General features: G+C 39.6%; 1 protein-coding gene across 3 annotated transcripts in view; it reads left to right on the forward strand.

The window, feature by feature from the left end:
* The window catches only part of LOC106069173 (uncharacterized), a 30,991-nt gene extending 9,306 nt beyond the window's left edge, over positions 1-21,685 (forward strand). Inside the window, exons 2-3 of one of the 3 annotated variants that reach the window (XM_013228779.2) lie at positions 5,150-6,055; positions 14,893-21,685. In XM_013228779.2, coding sequence (XP_013084233.2) covers positions 14,929-16,428 — 1,500 coding nt within the window. In that variant the 5' untranslated portion in view covers positions 5,150-6,055; positions 14,893-14,928 and the 3' untranslated portion in view covers positions 16,429-21,685. The remainder of the gene's footprint in view (positions 1-5,149; positions 6,056-14,892) is intronic. The other 2 variants (XM_013228780.2, XM_013228781.2) reach the window with 2 other exon arrangements.
* Positions 21,686-21,748: the final 63 nt, after the last annotated feature.

Consider the following 21,748-nt stretch of genomic DNA (forward strand, 5'->3'; position numbering starts at 1 on the left):
TAGTGGTAACTAATTAATTTGGTATTATTTTATTGTATTATATTGAGATATATGGCTTTAATTGTGCGGTTTTCCTCTATATAAGCTTTGTTGTTGTTTTTCTCACTTTGCTTGTTTTAACTAGCACATTCCTCCTCAAACATTTACCTGCTTTCTTCGACACATCTTTTGTTTTTGTTCTGCTTAGATGTGTCGCTAGATGTGTCGCTAGATGTGTCGCTAGGTGCATTTTCCCTGCAACCAGATCTTCGTATTTGTCATTAGAGTTGAATCTAAGACTCTTGGAACTCTAAGCCTATCGAATTTGACCTCCTTCTGCCTGTCTGAACAAACTTTTGTCTGGGAAAGATCCTGGCAGGTGTAAATTATTACATCCCTATTACCAATGGCTCGTATGCCAAGAATCTCGAATGATAAAAAGCGATGCCAAAAGCCGAGCACACTGGATTAACTCCCCCAAATTCGTTCTCTGTACCAAATTCGCTATAAAAGGGCCCCTTGGCCAACAGTGTATGGATAGTGAGTGACATGTTTGTTAGGGCTTTCTTCCATCTCCACCAGTGCAATGGATTCTGTCCCTAGGCACCCAAATGGGGGTTCTTTTTGCTTAACTATCTAAACTTGACTGGCGAACAGAAAGACAGAATCAAACAATTTCTCGAGGTGTAATTTTCCTGTTGAAATATAAATAAATTGGAATTTCATTGAGTCTTATATACACTCTATTGTTTAGTTCCTTTATAGAAAGTTAATTTAAGTCGCGGATGACTGATTTTGTGAAGCACCCTCAACTCTTTGAAACTTTACCCCGCGATTTCAACTCATTGTGTTAACAACTTTTTGGCGTGATTCATCCTGTTAAGGCAGTGATGCTCAAAATACGGCCCGCGGGCCGAATCTGACGTAGTTCCATCCGGCCCGCCGAAACGTTGGCTTAAAGTATAGAAAATGAAATGAAATGGGAGAGCCGAAGAAACTACACGTGGACTCTGAATGTAGAATCTACCAGGAAAAGTGAACAGAACTTTACTTTATTGTGAAACATGATAATAAGCCAACATAGTTTTGTTTAAACAACAACATCACATAAACGGCATAATGAAACAAATATGGCGGCATTCTCGGTTTGAGCCGAGAATAAAAGTGTTAAACTACGCATAGAGATTGGAGGATTTATGAGACGTCAAGCTAGCTACAGTGTTGCTCACATTTTAAGTACAGAAATGAAGCCATTTTTGACGCCTAAAAAAAGATAACTTTCAGATATCCCGTTAATTAATGTAAGCACTAGATCAACAGGTTTCTAAAAAAATGTTTTAGGTCAATTTCATTTCGTTTTTGTACCTTTTCGGTCATGTGGCCCGCGACACATGTGTCGGAAATAAAATTGGCCCGCAGGTCAAATCACTGTGTTAAGGCGATAGATGAAAAGGGGGGGGGGTGCCCTATAGTTTGAGGACTGCTACTTTATAGTTTCTATTACCTGCCCATGAATACTTGAATGTTTGTGTCATTTCAGAAAAAGATAAAGGGATAGAACTAAATATCGGGTTATAATATAACCTATTTGAACTGTAATGGTATTGGCGTTTTGTGGACAATAAAACAATCCACAGACGTCGTTTTTTTTTCTCACCTCTATTTACACACACACACGCAGAGACCAAGAGATGCATGCACGTGTCTCAATGAGCCAGGTGTCTCGTACAGCCGACACAAGGACACACAGTGACATAAGAGGGCGGTCCTTGTCAAGGTTACAGGGATCTTGTACCGCGGTATCGCTTGAGACCTCCTAGAGTTTGAACGACAGCGCGGCTCATTGTCGACTCTACTTTATTATTACCATACGGCATTGTTTAGAATGGGATCACTCGCAGCTGAAAATGTGCAGCCACTTTTAGTTGGCAAATTTGTTCTCACCATGTTGTTTTAAAATTGTAGGGGTTTTTAAAAAATTGCAATAGTCTGTCTGTCTGTCTGTCGATCTATCTATCTATCAAACTATTTATTTGTCTTTCTCTTTGACAGTCTATTTGTCTGTCGTTCTTTCTCACTTTCTCTCTCTCCCAGAATTCTATCACATGTCAGTCTATGCTAGTCGTCTCATTTTCACAGCTAAAATGTTTAGTGATAGCTCTGCCATTAAGTCAATGTCTTTAACCAAATGTTCGAAGACACCAAAGAGTCTGTCAATCGAACTAGTATCTACATTTACTTTGTCTCTTTCCTCGTCGATGTCTGATCAGTGTGATTTCCTGGTCACTGGCTCAAATCAAACAAAATGTTTGACCTTACCTGTGTTTGACTTGACATTCAACTGGAGAGTGCGGGTGGAGTTTTGGTGGAGTATTGTCGAATGTATTTCTGTTTGAACTGTCAGCCTTCTCTGAGGAGGAAATGTTGACATTGGTCAAATGTTGTCCTGTCAATTAGCCTCCCTCCCTCCCTCCCTCCCTCCCTCTCACTCCATCGTTCGTCGCCGGAGACCAAAAAAAAAAAAAAGCGATGTATGTTTGAACTGTGAAAGTAAACCCATGTATTTAAAATACATGTATTTCCGTGTGTCAATGAGTATAGTTTAGCGTATTGCTTTTTAGAAAGTCTTAATATTGTGTATTTAGTGTGTTCGCATCGTTCTGAAGTAGTTCTAGTGTAGTAGCATGGCTAAAGAGATGGAGTGGTTGTTGTATTACTGTGGCTAAAGTGATGAGGTGGTTGATGTAGTTTTTCTTTTTAAACTCCTAGTCATATATTGCTAAACATACTTTCCATATCAACGAGTCTGTGTATTGTTTAGGGGGGAAAGAATGATAGCTGCACTATTCTGGGTATTTTTCTAGCTCCAGACTGCAGTACCAGCCCAGTCACCTTTTTTAAAACTATAAAACTGAAGGCGCCAGCTCCACGCTCCAGTTACCGAGTTCAATACAATGATCTATTACTCAACCTGTTTAGCATATACCATATATCATATTTTATGACATTAAGGATGACTGCTCTCAACGACAATCTTCCTTTGATTTGTGTCTTTGTCGTAACAGGGTCATTCTGTGCTACGCGCTGTAATATGCTGAGACAAAGATTTTATGACATCCTTTTTACGACCTGGTATCGAGACTTGTGGCCCAAGTGTTAAAATGTTTCTATTTAAAAAGGCAATCGACACAAGACTTGTGACACTAAAGGAATTGTTACGTCTAATTATTATTTGTGTCGATTCCGTCTCGTTCACATTTTCAATGGACTGAATGCAGTGTGTCATGTTCGTAGGATTGCTGTAGTGCTAATAATGATTAACAAGAAACTAAAGTTGCTCGTTCATAAGTTCTCATCCAGTGTTACTCAAACTACTTACTTTTTAATGCCCTAGAATGTTATTTCAGTTACAGTAAAACAATTACACAAAGGAGGTCAAAGCAGTGCATTTTGAAAATTTCGACCAACTGGGAATGTTAAAACTGAGCAGGAAGTAGAACTTATGGGTAAGACTGGGTTGTAGGAGGAAGGAGGGGGATGGAATTATGTAATTATTATGTAATATTTAATTGTTTCAGCCGATGGCATCAGTGGCGTAGCATCCATGGCGCGAAATGATTCAATGAACTCGGGCCCATGGCCAATAGGCTTTAAAAAAGAAAACAAAATGTGTTGAGTGTAATGATTTAAATTTGTAAAATGTATTTTTTTATCAAGCCATTCATTTATCATGTTTTTAGCGACCCCCATAAGGGGAAAAGCCGCTAAAAGGTTTGTGCAAAGTGTCCGTCTGTCAAACTCAGATCTAGAAAACTAGAAGAGAAATGAAAAATATTTGTTCACCATGCGATGCGGCTTCACAACAAATATAAATATTAGTTAAAGGTGTTTTTTTTCTGGTCAACTAGTTGCTAAAGTAAAAAGAAAACATTTCTGTTTGTTTGTAAAGGCTTAGAATGCACTTTGTATGTAAATATCACGCACATTTTTTAAAATGGACTTTTCATGCAGCGACTTTCGTGCAGTAGCGTAACAAGTAGCGGCAAAACATGGTACTAGTCCGTACAATGCCAACCAATGTTTGTTTGCTCTTCTAAGTTATATTACATTTAATTTTCATGCTTAAACGTTGCAAAAACACATGATCAATAATATATTGTTCCGTTTTTGTTTTATGTAAATAGCATATAAATGCTAAATGAAGCCTCTATACTGACTTTTATTTCTTTAACTATAAAGTTGTTCCGGATATTGTTTTATAAAAAAAATGAATGTCTGAAATCGCATAATTGACTAATATTACACTTCTATTCTTTGTGGTCTACCACAGCGGCCTTGTGGGTATCCGTCAAAATGTGAGACCCCTTGAGGTATGGTGTGTGGGTCGTGAAAAGGTTGTTGGAACTCTCTCACATTCCCGCCAGTACAAATGTACCAAGTTTATGGGCTCCCCAACGCGGTTGTAGTTTTCTTTCTCAGTTGGCTTAATCGTCCCCCCTAACAACCGTTCACCCAGGCGCCATGTTGAGACTAAGAAGCGTTGCCAGGGCTGCCCAGGACCTGTTGAGTATGTTGGTGGTTGGTAGATCTAGTGGAGTGGCGATGTTGTTTGAACAAACTATTGACTTGAAATGGTATTTTCGAGTTCTTAAATACAGCTCACTAACAGGGCAAACAGTATAGAATATGTTAACCAGGTCTGTGAGACAACAAAACTTTATTACAGTAAGAAGGGCACAATCAAAATTCACTACAAGCTGTGTCTGCGTCCTTTTATTATAATATGAATTGTATATATAAATAATATTCACTGTATGATGTATATTGTATACTTTCATTATATATTACAATCTTTATGCAACACTGTGTATATTTATTAAACAATCACAGTATAACAGTTCAATGTGGTGTTGGAAATATGATTTTATTTGAATCAATGATGCACTCACCAAGATGACGAGAGAGTTTTTCTACTTTTTATTTTTTTATTTAATTATACAATAAGTACAATTTACTATTTAAAAAATAATAATACAGTACACAATACAATTGTATGGAGTCAGTAAAACTATTCTGCCTACCTATGAAAATTCTCTCCCTTGACCGGCTATCACCTAATGTACTTCTGTTAATGTCACTGCCCTAATAATTTTGTTCATTTTTTCCCCAGTAAGGATCTGACGATTGCCACTTTGTTAATAACATCAGGACTCAAAATTCATTGGCATAAAAAAGTATTTGAATCAGCGACTAAAGACTGAACAAACGCCAGAACAAGTTTTGCCCCCGTCCTAACTGCTGACGACTGTAACCGATACTCAAAGGGAGAGAAGACTAGGCTTTCATAAAGGAAGACACCGGAGAAATGGCGCCGAATTATCCTCCCTGCTGCGCGCTAAACGCTCTCAGCGAGGACGGGGCCAACTAGAATATCCCGAGGGATCAAACGTAGTTCCCCTGTTGACGTCTGCTACACACAAAAACATTACTCCGACAAGGTTGACCCCCAGTGTTGATACAATGTACTGTGTAAAGTCTGTATGAGGTAAGGCTTATCTCAAGAGTTTGTAGATCCAGAAGATAAAAAGTCCTTGAGGTCATCTCAAAGTAAAAGTAGCTATAGAATCTATCAGAGAGAGAGTAAGCAACAAGAGAGAGGCACTCACTTTGATTTATCACTCAATCAGAGAGAGATAGTAAGCAACAAGTGAGAGGCACTCACTTTGATTTATCACTCATCTATCAGAGAGAGAGTAAGCAACAAGAGAGAGGCACTCACTTTGATTTATCACTCATCTTTGTTGCTTTAAGAATATCCAAGAAACACAACCCCTGTAGTTTGTAGTAATAGCGATGGAGACAGCTCGTGGCTGAAGGGTCATGTCTCAACTGATCCGCCATAAACTTGAAGACTTCTCCTATCTTTGGGTTCCTAAACATTTCCGGCTCACCACCAAAACTGCTTGAGACTAATTACTAATAGAACCAAGCTTCTTCGGCTTAATTATGTACTTCGGGCAAAGGTTTGCAGAGGCCGGTCAGCACCACGACACGGACCGGATATAATCCACGGGCCGTAAGTTGGGCATCACTGATGTGAAACGAAAAACTGGCTTCGTGTTCTTGTAACACTGAATGGCATGTGTGTGTGTGTGTGTTGGGGAAGAAGACAAGACACAAGTCCAAAATGTCCATATTTCCTCTCGAGGTGTGTATGTGTGTGTGTTGGGGGAATGAAGACAAGACACAAGTCCAAAATGTCCATATTTCCTCTCGAGGTGTATATGTGTGTGTGTGTTGGGGGAATGAAGACAAAAGTCCAAAATGTCCATATTTCCTTTCGAGGTGTATATGTGTGTGTGTGTTGGGGGAATGAAGACAAGACACAAGTCCAAAATGTCCATATTTCCTCTCGAGGTGTGTGTGTGTGTGTGTTGGGGGAATGAAGACAAGACACTAGTCAAGTCCAAAATGTCCATATTTCCTCTCGAGATGTGTGTGTGTGTTGGGGGGAATGAAGACAAGACACTAGTCAAGTCCAAAATGTCCATATTTCCTCTCGAGGTGTGTGTGTGTGTGTTGGGGGGATCTCATCAATTGAACTTTTTTTTAGACGATCATTTAATGACATAGTTAAGTCAGGATCAAACTGAATCATAGTACCCAGTTCTTTGAATACTTTGAAAAATTAACAATGCAATAAGAGCAACAACGTAAGCTGGCTAAACAATAAAAATACGTCGACAACATTGTCGCCTTGCACACCTTCATTATGTTTGAAGGGATAATTTGATAATTTGTACATCTAAGCTTTTTAGAATCGTGCTGAAAATATTGCAACATAACCTCTTTACCTGCATTACAAACATATGACACATGAGTGGAGCAACTGGAGGCTGCATCTGAATTTATTTGAAAACGCAAAATCTCTTAATAATTTTGTTAGGCCTTGAATATATAAATATTAACTCTTTTGTTAGATTGCCACCTTAGGCGAATCTCTAACTGTACTTTACAGGGATAAAACATTGAACACATTTTGAAAAACAAAATCATTAGTTTGTGTCTAAACTATTCAGAATGAGAACCTGCAAAACACATGGAGTTGTCCTTCCCCTTTCAAAATATTCATAAAGATAGAAAATAATGGTCTAACTTATATAGGTTTGGTGGCCGGCACTCCCCCGCCCTCTCTATGATCTCGTCACTGACCATGGGCGTAGCCAGGATTTTTTTTCGGGGGGGGGGTTTTGGGCCCCCCCCCCCCCCCCCGCGAAAAAAAAATTATATGTATTACATTCTGACCCTTCATTCTTTCGGAAGACGTTTATTGTGCCCTAGAATAGGTTCTTCCATGAGTTAGTGAAAAAATTGTAGATTCCCCGACATCAGTAGCAAAGGGGTCTGGGGGAGCGCTAGGAGCTCCCCCAGAGCGGGGCGAAGCCCCGCCGCCAATCACTATTTCTGATATTGAAAACCAACAAAATGCATATTCTGAGGTATCTACAGTGCATTTTCCTGCTATTAAAAAGTTCTATTTCAAAAACCTAATGCTGTTTCCATAAAATTGTGGACTCCCCGCCATTACTAGCAAGGGGGTCTGGGGGAGCGCCAGGAGCTCTCCAGCGCGGGGCGAAGCCCCGCCGCCAAGCACTATTTCTGCTATTGAAAGCCAACAAAATGCATATTCTGAGGTATCTACAGTCCATTTTAAAAAGTTTTATTTCAAAAACCTAATGTGCTATTCTTACTGACTTAGACCCTCCACGCCGTTCGGAGCATTTGACGTCAAGCAGTTTCCATAAAAATCTGTCACTGGTAATGTCTGAAGCCTCTTCCCACCTACCATGAGGACCTCCATGAATGAGTGGCGTCAAGTTGTACTAGGATATCATTGCAACTTTTCTTATGCGTAATTCATTTTGTCGGAGAACATATCCCGCAAACCTCATGCGTCGTTCTCTCACAATCTTACTAAGGGGTCGACTCCCAGTTCGGCATAGGATTTCCTTGATTTAGATCCGATCTCTATAACTGACTCCTAAAATCTGTCTTAGCCATCTTTGTTGAGCCACATTTAGTGTTTTTCAATTTCGGCAGATGACTATTCACTGCAGTTTATTAATGGAGCCTTGCCACTGGTAAAAATGTGTAACCTCTCTTGAATACGCTCTTGGAATTAAGTGACTGTAGTTTGCTTTAGATTTTATATCGAAAAGAAAAGTTTTATCGTCAAAATCTTCTGTTGGGGGTTTTCCACCTCAAAATGCTTTGTAGGAGAATCTTAGACTTAAAACCATCTGGAGGGGTTTTAAACTTTAAAAAAAAAAGCCATCTGTAGAAGAAACTCAAAACCCCCGATTGGCTTGGCTACGCTCAAATAATTATAGTGCGTAATATGCTTTTTTTTTATATTGAAGATGTATTTTTAGCATCAAAACCCTCTGAATGGGGGTTTAAACTCAAAACCCCTTTCGGCAAAGCTCATAGCATTTTGAGTGCGTAATTTGCTTTTTTTCTTACACTGAAGATGGCGGGGGGTTTAAACTCAAAACCCCTTTGACTACGCTCATAGATTTTAGAGTGAGTAATTTTCTTTTATTTATATTGAAGAGGTACTTTTTAGCTTCAAACTCCACTGGAGGGGAGTTTAAACTCAAAACCCCATAGACTACACTCATAACATTTTTAGTGTATAATTTGCTTTTTTTTTTATTATTAAAGAGGTATTTTTTACCTGAAGTGGGGTTTAAACTCAAAACTGAGTCAAAACCCATTTAGCTACGCTCATAACATTTTGAGTGCGTAATTAGCTTTTTTTATATTAAAGAGGGGGTTTATCGTAAATTTTAGACGGGTTTTAAAATCAAAATCTTCCTTAACTGTGCTCTTGGAATTAGGGGATTTTCGTTTGCATTTTTTTTGTTTTGTTTTATAGAAGAGGGGGAGTTAACTGCAAAAACCCCAGGTAGGGGGTTTTAAACTCAAAACCCCTGGTAGGGGGTTTTAAACTCAAAACCCCTAGTAGGGGTTTTTAAACTCAAAACCCCTAGAAGGGGTTTTTAAACTCGAACCGCTCTGGTAGGGGTTTTAAACTCGAACCCCCCTGGTAGGGGTTTTTAAACTCGAACCCCCCTGGTAGGGGTTTTTAAACTCGAACCCCCCTGGTAGGGGTTTTTAAACTCGAACCCCCCTGGTAGGGGGTTTTAAACTCAAAAGCCCTTTGGTTGTGCTAGGGCAAGTGATGGTTTAGTATTAAAATCTCACCTAAAATAAACAAAATCAAAGCAAAAAATCAGTCACTAAATTCCGACTCCGATTTCATTTCGGGGGGGGTTTGAACCCCAAGAACCCCCCCCCCCTGGCTACGCCCATGTCACTGACCTTAGGTCCAGGAGTATTAATTAGTTTTGGTCCTCCTCTAAAAGGTCTTGTGCTAGATCGTGTGACAACAACACTTGCTGACATAAAGAAGGGCATGAGTGGTACAGGTGACGAGTCGCACGTACATTGTTGATGGTCCACCAAACACAAATTAATGGAAACATTTCAACCCAATAAGTGTTAAATCTTTCAATACGTAGAGCAGTCACGTCAGTTCCAAATAGCAGACTTGACCCCTGCAGTGCTGCATAACCTCCCTCTCTCTCCCCCCACACCCAGATTTCTTTCAAAGAATTTTTTGTATTATGTTTTGATTTCCTCTTGCGAGTTTTCAATAAGTCAGCCGTAGAGCTGATCAATGTTCTTGGATTGCTGTTTTTTTACTGTCTTCTTGGTGGGGTACCGCCGTTGTTATGGGTATTCCACGTGCGCCTTAATTTTATTAGGACGGAAGAGAAATACATCAAGAAATAGAGCTTGCGATGGAACTCATTCCAGGGCCATGTATTGACGTTCAGAAATGGTTGTAGTCTGTAACAACGAAACTACTGTCATCTCATCATTGTTACATTTTATTCAAAGCTAAAACTGATTCTCCATCAGGAGTTCCGAATAATAGGATCTCTCCAAAACACCCTTATAGACGAAAAACTATATGGAGAGCTGCCAGATCTAGAAGCCACTAAGCATTTTATCTCAGATATCTGAACCCTCCAACATAATAATGAGAACACAGAAGAAGAAGAAAAAAAAAGCGAATACTTTCTCCAACTTCTATTCACTTATATCAATACAGCGTGTATAAGCCTATTTACTGGCTTGGCCTATCTGTTCATCCGCTCCAAGATTTGTTTCACTTTACCCTTGTTTGGAAATTCCAAAATATCCTAAATCAGTTCTTTTAAGATTCGATCATGTTCCTACCTGTCTTGTGCGCTGCCATCTCTACCTTGCTCTGCCTTAAAGGTAAAGCGAAAAACTTGTAATGCTCTCTTTCATATACTCTTGACTCGTGACTCCTAGTAGGCCTGATACTCATGACTCCTAGTAGGCCTGATACTCGTGCTACATTGAAATATTTGATAGGCTCTATCTATTTCTCTAATAATTCTTTACGACCCACAACACGTCAAACTCGTGAATTCTTTCCCCTGACGTTTCAATAGTTGATGTTGTTTTATTTTGGGCCGGAACCGTTTTTAATTTTTTTTCCTTTTTTTTATGCTCGCCCACGCTTACGTTTGTCCCTTTGCATCCAAGTAAACCAGCAGCTCCCCAAATAGTTCTAAATACTGTTATGACTTTGCCATGCGCACCGCCATCCAAGATAGTGCAGAAAGAAGGTGCGCACTATCAGTGACCAGACAAGTCGGATGTTGACATAAGAGACTAACGATTTCCGCCCAAGTCTAGAGCCAATATGGAGATGCTGTACCCAAGGCAGATGTCCTTTGTGTTTGTGATGTCTCCGTGTAAATAAACGTCTATGTCCTCGTTGAGTTGCCTCACTTAAGTTATTAAATTGGTTGTCAGAAGTGGGATTATAGGCAACTCAACGAGAGGAGGTAGGATTTACAATGACAGCTTTGAAACGATTAGACCAACTCTCAGTTAGAGAGCTTAGAAAGGAACTTCGTAACCGATATGAGATAATTGGTGGTACCAAAGAGGTGCTTACAACTCGTCTCCGGCAAGCCTTGATAGATGAAGACGAAGATCCAGATACCTACTTATTTGAAATTGAACCGGAGATTTATGAGCTTATTGGCAAGATGAATGAAGCAATGTGTGAACAAATTAACAGTATGGGGAACAAGGTAGATAAAATGTTGTCTCAGCTGAAAGAAGGAGTTAACTCGTTTGTAAAGGAGCAGTTGCCTGTAGTCTCGTTGGTTAAGAAGTTGCGTGGTCAAGACTGTGGTTGCACAAACAGTGGTGACGGAGACGCTGGGGATTTGAGCGCCGTCTGTGTCTGTGTTGTGGGCAAGTCTTGTGGTTGTGATTTTCAAGACGAGAAACGTGATGGCGATTGCTGTGATGATCTCAACGGGATGTACCGAGTCGAACGGAAGGAGACAAATGAAGTATTTGTTCCTGTTGTACCTCTTACCAGTACCTTAACTGAAGTCTGTTATGTGCCTGAAGCGGATGTTCCTGTTGTACCTGTTACCAGTACCTTAACTGAAGTCTGTTATGTGCCTGAAGCGGATGTTCCTGTTGTACCTGTTACCAGTACCTTAACTGAAGTCTGTTATGTGCCTGAAGCGGATGTTCCTGTTGTACCTGTTACCAGTACCTTAACTGAAGTCTGTTATGTGCCTGAAGCGGATGTTCCTGTTGTACCTGTTACCAGTACCTCAATGAGCCTGACGGAGCAAGACAACGTTGGGTCTGCGTTCAAGCCTGTTGCTATGGACCTTAAAGACCTCTGCCTATCTGTCGGTGCTCACGAGGGAAATTCGAAGCTTGACAACTGCATCCAGAGGTTTAGCATGAACTGTACGTGCGGCGCTTCACACATAGAATTTAGATGCCAAGAAAACCACCAACAGCGCATATGTACTTCTACCATCATCATCGACATTGGCATAGATGAATGTCAATCAAATCACTCTAAATCTGAGCTGTCAAGAGAAAGACATTTTCCACTTGAACCTGAGGAGACCTATCTTCTGGACGTAAGACTGTTGTTTGAGGATGACTTCGGTGCATTGGACTTTGCTTGCAACGTTGCTGCAAGCGAACCTGAAGCTCCCTTGAGAGGCGTCTGTCGGGAAGGTCTGCTGAGACAGCGTGTCCGATCAACGGCTGTGCTGAAGAAAACAGTGCTCGACCCTATCTCTTTGTGTGGCAAACGGCCACGTCATTATCGCAACAACAGCCTGGTCAACTGGAGAAAGAGAAAGCGGCACTGGAAGAAAACAATGCGGATGGCCTCGTGGGGAACACGCTCCCTGCCGCCTGTGGCTCCCACTGATCGACCTCCACCTGAACTGTCAAACCTCAGCTGCAGTGTTTCTTTTCGGGACGAAAAGTGCTAAGACGGGGGCAATGTTATGACTTTGCCATGCGCACCGCCATCCAAGATAGTGCAGAAAGAAGGTGCGCACTATCAGTGACCAGACAAGTCGGATGTTGACATAAGAGACTAACGATTTCCGCCCAAGTCTAGAGCCAATATGGAGATGCTGTACCCAAGGCAGATGTCCTTTGTGTTTGTGATGTCTCCGTGTAAATAAACGTCTATGTCCTCGTTGAGTTGCCTCACTTAAGTTATTACAATACATTCTCTGACTATTCTGGATCTTCTCAGTTTATATCTAGATGTAGACCTAGACCTTAATACATTCCATTTCACACATCACTTAGTAGACAAACACAGGCGTTCATTCAGCTCGTTATGTAAGAAAAACAAAAAGGAAGGAAATATCACTCTGCACTCTTCAACATTTCTATTTCAGCTTTGTGACAACGCAACAGGGCAAATAAACGAACTAAGGATCAGTCTGGAAGACTAGAGTGCTTGTCCATTTGATCGCGAAAACTTAGTTGTTGCACGTCCTAGGCTACTTGGTCAGTAATTGACAGGTTCAATAGTCACTCGTAGTTCGCCACTAAGTTATCTCTGCCCAATGTTTTCCCAAACTGATCCTGAATTGTTGGCCACTTACTTAGTTTTGATTTCCGAGAGTGATTTCAAAATGGAATGTCTTTAAGTTTAGTTTATTTAAGTTAGTCATGCATATGTATATATTCTTAACTAACCTACATGCTTATGGCCCGCAAGAAAACGGGAAATTGACATCAACCAGAGATTCCCTAGCTATGTCTCGTGACAAGGTGCTCTCCGATCAGTCTAACCACACTTCTTAATGAAGTCTTCAAAGTTCAGAGTTCTGTCAGATGATGAGATACGTGACAAGGTGCTGATTTCTCTAACCAGTGCTCAATGAAGCCTCAGTTCCATCATATCGCGCTGATGAAATTCGTGACAAGGTGCTATTCTATCCCTTTGGCCAGTGCTTTTGAAGCCTCAGAGGCGTGTCACAAATTTAGTTGGTCCTTAAGTTGTAAACGTTTGTGCGCCACTGAATCAACTGGTGACGGAGTTATTCAAAGAGGCTCAATGAAACGACGTGCAACACCAAAATGATTAGAACCGCTGACGAATACCTGACCCAACACCAAAATGATTAGAACCGCTGACGAATACCTGACCCAACACCAAAATGATTAGAACCGCTGACGAATACCTGACCCAACACCAAAATGATTAGAACCGCTGACGAATACCTGACCTAATAAAGTGTATTTCGTTTAACTAATTGAACTTGATACTGATCTTAACCTTGACCTTGACACACACAAAATGAGCTGTCTTTGTCCAAATCTTTTTACACTCCACAGGAAGTGATCAATGCTAAGTCAGAGTTGCAGCCCAGTGGGGAACCTTGGTTGCTCTGTACGGTGTTACTCTGCTAGAGATATTTGTTAGGCAATCACTAGTAGACAATGCTAAGTAAGGATTACAAAAACACAGTCAGCCTATTGTGCATTTAACCCACAGAGATCCTCTTATTTTACAGAGTGAATAGGGTGTCAGGTATATCTTGTCTTATAAAGAGTTCTGTGGGAAGGCTGGTAGAGAAAGAAACAAAATGGAAGAAAAAAAAACCCAACATGTTGGTCTAGACAAGATGGTCATAAACTGGGCGTCTCCGAGGTGTTCGCAGGGGGGGGGGGAACTGCAAGCATTCCTCAGCTCTCCCCTCTTCCTGAATGTGTGACTTGAAATGGCTTGGAATGGGGGGGGGGAACACTAAGATGATGACTTTACAGGGTTCACCCAGTTTGAATCGAGTCACGATAGTTGAATTCACCTGGTACTCACAGTCACATTTAATAAGGAGTTTATTTCTTTATATATTCAGGTTAAACAGGTGGTGTAAGCTGTACATGTTTAGCATATGTTAGTTGTAGGATTTTTAGCATATATTAATTGTAGATGTTTAGCGAAAACACATACATGTTCTATAGATTATCGACGGAATAGCGTTGTCACGTAGTGTGAAATGACCTTTGCCCTACACTCAAATCAACAGCAGGTCTTGTATAACAGTTTTTACGACATCCTTGCCAGTTAGCTCTGCTTCTATGTCAGCAATCTATGCGCCCCCAGTGTTTATAATGTAACCTATGAATCAGTCTCCAAACAATAAATAACGCATAGGCCTAAAAGCGACCATCTTGCCATTCAGTTTTAAGTACTATACTGTCCAGCAGTGCACACTATAACATACAAAAACACACTCAAAATTAAGACTTTTTCTGATTTTCGATATTATTTCGATACATAACAATTATCTAATTGACACTTTGTCATTGATCACATTTATTAATATAACTGTTTTATTTACTTATGTTAGATAACTCTGTTTTACTTACTCATGCTAGATAACTCTCACTTACTCATGTTAGATAACTCTCACTTACTCATGTTAGATAACTTTATTCTTCTTTCCTGTCCAGGTGGTTCTGTGAAAATGTCTACTAAAGCAGCACACTATGGCTGAACGACCTCAGCAAGCGGACAAACAGACTGCACAACAACAACACTCCCCACAGCCTTCGGCTTCTCTGACGATAGTCGTGCCCAACGGAAGGCAGAAAGACATGCATCGCATATTGAAACCGTTCTTAAAGAGCGTAGAGTGCCTAGAGACCTACCTGCATATTCAAGAGGCAGACTCCGTGGCACATTTACTTGGGAAGACTTCGAGTCACGTGGTCCCGCACTATTCAGTGCAGGGTGATGAAATGAGCTCCCCATCTCTGGCGGTCATTGTCTTTCTACCAGAGTTCGGACCAAAGTCCGTGGACAATGTCAGGCAAAAGTTCCGCAAATTGCCATGGCGTCACCACCACACGATTCAGCTGCAGAAGGCTGGATCCTCAAACGTCCTGGGGAAGCACGAATTTTACTCCCTGTCGCGCCAGCTTCCCTTGTGGAGTGTCGGCATTTCCCCTCACAACGTCGGCTACGTGAGATTCAATCTCTTTGTTAGGCGGTTCAACGCAATGGTCGAGTTTTACAGGTTAATTACGGGTACAGAAATGGAAAGCAGGAAGCCAGGTTTTAGTATGTTCTCAATCGGGAAGTTTCGACCGTGTGAAAACGCTTCCACGCATCAGACAGTCTGTGAGCTGGTTCTGAAGCACTGTCCTCAGGTCTCGCCCTATCCTCTGAAGGACGCTTTCTTGACTTTTCCAGTTCACAATCTCCAGTCACTTCTCGCCATTCTCCCTTCGCGCCCTCAGATGACGGCTCCCAACAACTACCTCGTACACGACCCCGATGGTAATGCGTTACTTCTGTACGAGTCAGACCTGGCATTACCTCAGCAGACTCTCACTCTACCTTCAGTGGTTCCAAATGTGTGCCAAGGCCTTACCCAGCCTGCTGACAAAGCAAGTGTTCATAGTGACAGTATTGATTCCGGAAGGTACTCCGATTTCGACGCGTACTCCGGCGAGCTGGACCAATGCATGAGCAGGCTTGCAGCGGTCTGTAGGCTTGACGCCAATGAGGGCACCCATTTGACCCCTTTAGAACTTCCGGCGGCTCGACCTTCAGTACAGCTATTAAACAGAGCTTATCAAACCAAATGTGATATTCATCCAACAATGACTTATCAAACCAGGCCTCTACCTGCCTTTACTACGTCACAGCGCCCCATAAAACACGTATCACATGATCTAATTGGATCCGATTCCAAGCTTAAAACTCACTCGAGCGATCATAGATCGAATCCATGTGACCATATCAAAGTCAGCGACCGTTCTAGGGCCACCCCCGAAAGTCAGGCTGATTTAAGCTGGTTGGCTGTGCCAACTGTTGAGGACGCTGCAAGTCTTATTCAGTTTACAGAGCCCGCTTCAGAAACGTGTGTGCCTCGTTCTAAGTTTATTGCTGACCTCAGGGATTACGGATATTTGACTTCAGTTCCGACCAAAACTACAGACGTGAAGTCAATCCATAGGGTCTATGACGCTACGTTTATATAACTTTGGCTAGTGAAGCCAACAATTTGAATGCTCCTAAAAGACTTGTTACAAAAGAAGGCATTTGTCCATTGGCGTGATGTTATTAACCATTGGTGCTTCTATCACTCTTGAAGATGTCCCCATCCTAAGAACTCTCTACTGCAAATGAAACCCATGGCTATTAGTTCACATAATGACACTCCTGATGTACGTTTCCTTGGTGTGTTTTTTAAATTATAAAATGTAACTGTGCATCCCGGTTAGTGTGCTCCGTGTACAATGATTTATATCAATAAGAAACCATTTATACTTTGAATTATTTAAAAGAAAGACATTTTGAAAATTACCATAAATTTAACACATTGAATAAAATGTAAACAAAAAAGATTGCGTTAAATTCAGTTCTACTGCTACACCTTAACAGGAAATTGTGAAAGTGATTTAAAACATTTTTTTAAAGAAAATTAGCTTTAAATGTCAAAATTGCAATGTAGCTATGCGGAGATTTTACTATGGGAACTTGTCTAAAGGGAGATAATTTATCGTTATTGTTATTTGTATTTACGAGTTTACAATGCTGTAACCTATCACAATCCAAGGGAGATCACGTATGTTGTGATTTTCAATTATTTTAGATTCATAAAGGTTGCCCATTATTAGAACCTTTTTTTTTTGTACCGTCAAAACTGTTTCAAATCTAAGAAAATAGAAAGTCTTTCACACTTAGATTTGAATTAAAGATGTTCAAGAATGTCACAAGAGTCTGAGGAGCTGGGGGGGGACATTAGTCGAATGTAAGTAAAGATCCTATGAGCCTGGTTGAGGTGATAGAGCATTGAATGCCAACTACCTAACCAAAAGTAGACAACTTACACACAAGAAATACTTCAAAAGGAAATCACTACTCGTACGTCTAGCTACAAACTGGAAAATAAACTGAAGTAGTCCATCCCACTGGTATCTGCTGCTGACCTCTCACTTTCCTGCCTCCTCCATCTTGTACTTTCTGTCCGTCATTGTCCATCTGCTGCTGACCTCTCACTTTCCTGCCTCCTCCATCTTGTACTTTCTGTCCGTCATTGTCCATCTACTGCTGACTTCTCACTTTCCTGCCTTCTCCATCTTGTACTTTCTGTGCGTCATTGTCCATCTACTGCTGACTTCTCACTTTCCTGCCTCCTCCATCTTGTACTTTCTGTGCGTCATTGTCCATCTACTGCTGACTTCTCACTTTCCTGCCTCCTCCATCTTGTACTTTCTGTCCGTCATTGTCCATCTACTGCTGACCTCTCACTTTCCTGCCTCCTCCATCTTGTACTTTCTGTGCGTCATTGTCCATCTACTGCCTCTTTCTTTCTTTGGAACACACCAACCACATTAGAGTTGAGTCCAATAACCAAGGGATAGTAAAAGTATAGTCTAACACAAATAGTCATTGAACCCAACAAATTATAGTTAAACACAGTCATAGAACCTAATAATCATGCTATGGTTAGACACAAATAGTCATTGAACTTAACCAAGTTATAGTTGGACACAAATAGTCATTGAACCCAACCAAGTTGTAGTTGAACACAATCACAGAACCGAATAACCATGCTATGGTTAAACACAAAGTCACTGAACCCAATAACCACGCTATAGTTAAACACAAACAGTCATTGAACCCACTAACCACGCTATAGTTAAACACAAACAGTCATTGAACCCACTAACCAGGCTATAGTTAAACACAAACAGTCATTGAACCCACTAACCCCGCTATAGTTAAACACAAACAGTCATTGAACCCACTAACCAGGCTATAGTTAAACACAAACAGTCATTGAACCCACTAACCAGGCTATAGTTAAACACAAACAGTCATTGAACCCACTAACCCCGCTATAGTTAAACACAAACAGTCATTGAACCCACTAACCAGGCTATAGTTAAACACAAACAGTCATTGAACCCACTAACCAGGCTATAGTTAAACACAAACAGTCATTGAACCCACTAACCCCGCTATAGTTAAACACCAACAGTCATTGAACCCACTAACCACGCTATAGTTAAACACAAACAGTCATTGAACCCACTAACCAGGCTATAGTTAAACACAAACAGTCATTGAACTCACTAACCAGGCTAGAGTTAAACACAAACAGTCATTGAACTCACTAACCAGGCTATAGTTAAACTTAAACAGTCATTGAACTCACTAACCAGGCTATAGTTAAACACAAACAGTCATTGAACCCACTAACCAGGCTAGAGTTAAACACAAACAGTCATTGAACCAGATTTTGATGGTGTCTGCCTTCGTCCTAGTTCGAAAGGCAACATCTAGTGTCTGCCCCCACCCCCACCCCCTTTCTTCCTAACAAAACACTTTTTTTTTTTGGTAACGATTTGCCACATTAAAGTAATCGGCTAATTGATTATTAAAAATAATTTTTCAAGTCCGAATTCTGGAGCATATCATTCTCTCCTGATTCTAATTTGTAGCATAAGCTTTGTCCTGGTCCCTGATAGCATGAAGACTTGGTAGATCTTAGCGGTGTCACGTTACATCTCGTCAACACTAGATTGTTCAACGATCTACATTTGTTTGTGTGTTTGATATTGTTTCCCTGCATTCAAAGATCGTTTGGACTGCTTCTGATATCTGGCACCCTATCACGTGATATCTTCCAGTTCGTGCAGAGTTAGTGATCCTGTTCTCACATTGACCTGAGTGTCAACATTGAAATGTAGAATCCTGCTGCAACATTTACGATGTCTCTAAATGGACAATGTTTTTATACATCATTATCATCTCATAACATCAAAACAACACTATCTTCTCATAACATCAATACAACACTATCATCTCATAACATCAAAACAACACTATCATCTCATAATATCAATACAACACTATCTTCTCATAACATCAATACAACACTATCATCTCATAACATCAATACAACACTATCATCTCATAACATTAAAACAACACTATCATCTCATAACATTAAAACAACACTATCTTCTCATAACATCAAAACAACACTATCATCTCATAACATCAAAACAACACTATCATCTCATGACATCAAAACAAAACTATCATCTCATAACATCAATACAACACTATCATCTCATAACATCAAAACAACACTATCATCTCATGACATCAAAACAAAACTATCATCTCATAACATCAAAACAACACTATCATCTCATAACATCAATACAACACTATCATCTCATAACATCAAAACAACACTATCATCTCATAACATCAATACAACACTATCATCTCATAACATCAAAACAACACTATCATCTCATAACATCAATACAACACTATCATCTCATAACATCAATACAACACTATCATCTCATAACATCAATACAACACTATCATCTCATAACATCAATACAACACTATCATCTCATAACATCAAAACAACACTATCATCTCATAACATCAAAACAACACTATCATCTCATAACATCAAAACAAAACTATCATCTCATAACATCAAAACAACACTATCATCTCATAACATCAATACAACACTATCATCTCATAACATCAATACAACACTATCATCTCATAACATCAATACAACACTATCATCTCATAACATCAATACAACACTATCATCTCATAACATCAATACAACACTATCTTCTCATAACATCAAAACAACACTATCATCTCATAACATCAAAACAACACTATCATCTCATGACATCAAAACAAAACTATCATCTCATAACATCAATACAACACTATCATCTCATAACATCAAAACAACACTATCATCTCATGACATCAAAACAAAACTATCATCTCATAACATCAATACAACACTATCATCTCATAACATCAATACAACACTATCATCTCATAACATCTATACAACACTATCATCTCATAACATCTATACAACACTATCATCTCATATTTTCAACATTTCTAGCAACAAATTATGTAGGTAATTTTTTAAATTTTATTAATACAAAAATGAAAAGCAATACCTATAAAAATGCCAAAATAAAGTGCCATGGAATAATTTAGCGTTTCTACAATAACTGTTTGTCGTATCGATAACGCTAACGTTAACTCCCGTAGACATTACAGAAATATAAGGGCATACAAATGTAATTATATTGTAAATATTTGTATACTTTGAAAACACTGTACATAACTTTGAATGCCCTGTGCTGCTCTATTTATTTGGGTGTTATTATGTTTTTTTGTCCAATTTTATGCAGTTCTGTACATGTTATTGAGTTTCTTGCCATTTTGTTTTATTTGATGTTTAATTGAATGTGTACAGTGAAAACCAAAGTTTGACTGGTTTACAGTCTTGAGAATCTTAGACTTTATGTCCCACAAGATTTGTTTTATTGAGATGTGTGGAGTATTTATTGGTTGTCAAACTGTCCCTGGGGGTTGTACAAGTTATTGGTTGTCAAACTGTCCCTGGGGGTTGTATAAGTAAGAAATTACACAAATTAATTGACTTGGTGTGAAATAAGTACACAAATTAATTGACTTGGTGTGACTTCAAGGTAAAGGATGAGCCTAACTTATCTCGATAGAATCACCAAGAAGATAAACATTCAAATTTTAGGATTCCAGTTTGCAATGTAAGAATTTATTACAACCAAAGTTATGCATTAGCCCTAAGATAACATTTGTTATAAATTGATATTAACTAACTTTTTAGTGTGCTGACTGATAATTTGTTTAAAGTTGTTCCTAACCTACTTGCTATATGTTGCTATATAGAACTAAAATTGCAAGACAAGTAGCTCATTAATCATTTTCAATGAGCATGTTCAATGATGCACCAATGAAAGTTCTGCTGGTAGGCTACAGATAAAAAAAAAGTCACTAGTCCACATATCAGGCTTGCGTCTCCTTACTAATTAAAGAGCATTATTGCCATAATAGGAATCTAGAGAACTTATCTCTGAGGCTAATTGTTTGTTTTTAATTTAATTTATTTCACTCGCAAAAGTGACATTGTTATTAAAAAGAAGGGCGCTAAGTGATGACTTCCATGCAAACAAAACATCAGACAAAAGTAGTACTCTAAGACGTCTATTAATAGATGGAGCCATACAATCCTTGAAGCAGATTAGTGCTCTAGTATTGAGGCAATACATTTGTTCCTTGGTCTATATTATCTATGTACACACATTTATCAATCTTCAATATTTGTCAACCATTTATACCTATAGTGATCAATACACTGATACTATGTACAATGAAATAAACGTAATATATGCATGACACATTTTGTGGAACCTTTTCACTTATTTGTGTGTGTGTGTGTAGGACACATATTGTGGAACC

This window comes from Biomphalaria glabrata, chromosome 10 (genome assembly GCF_947242115.1).
Source record: "Biomphalaria glabrata chromosome 10, xgBioGlab47.1, whole genome shotgun sequence".
Classification (NCBI taxonomy): domain Eukaryota; kingdom Metazoa; phylum Mollusca; class Gastropoda; family Planorbidae; genus Biomphalaria; species Biomphalaria glabrata.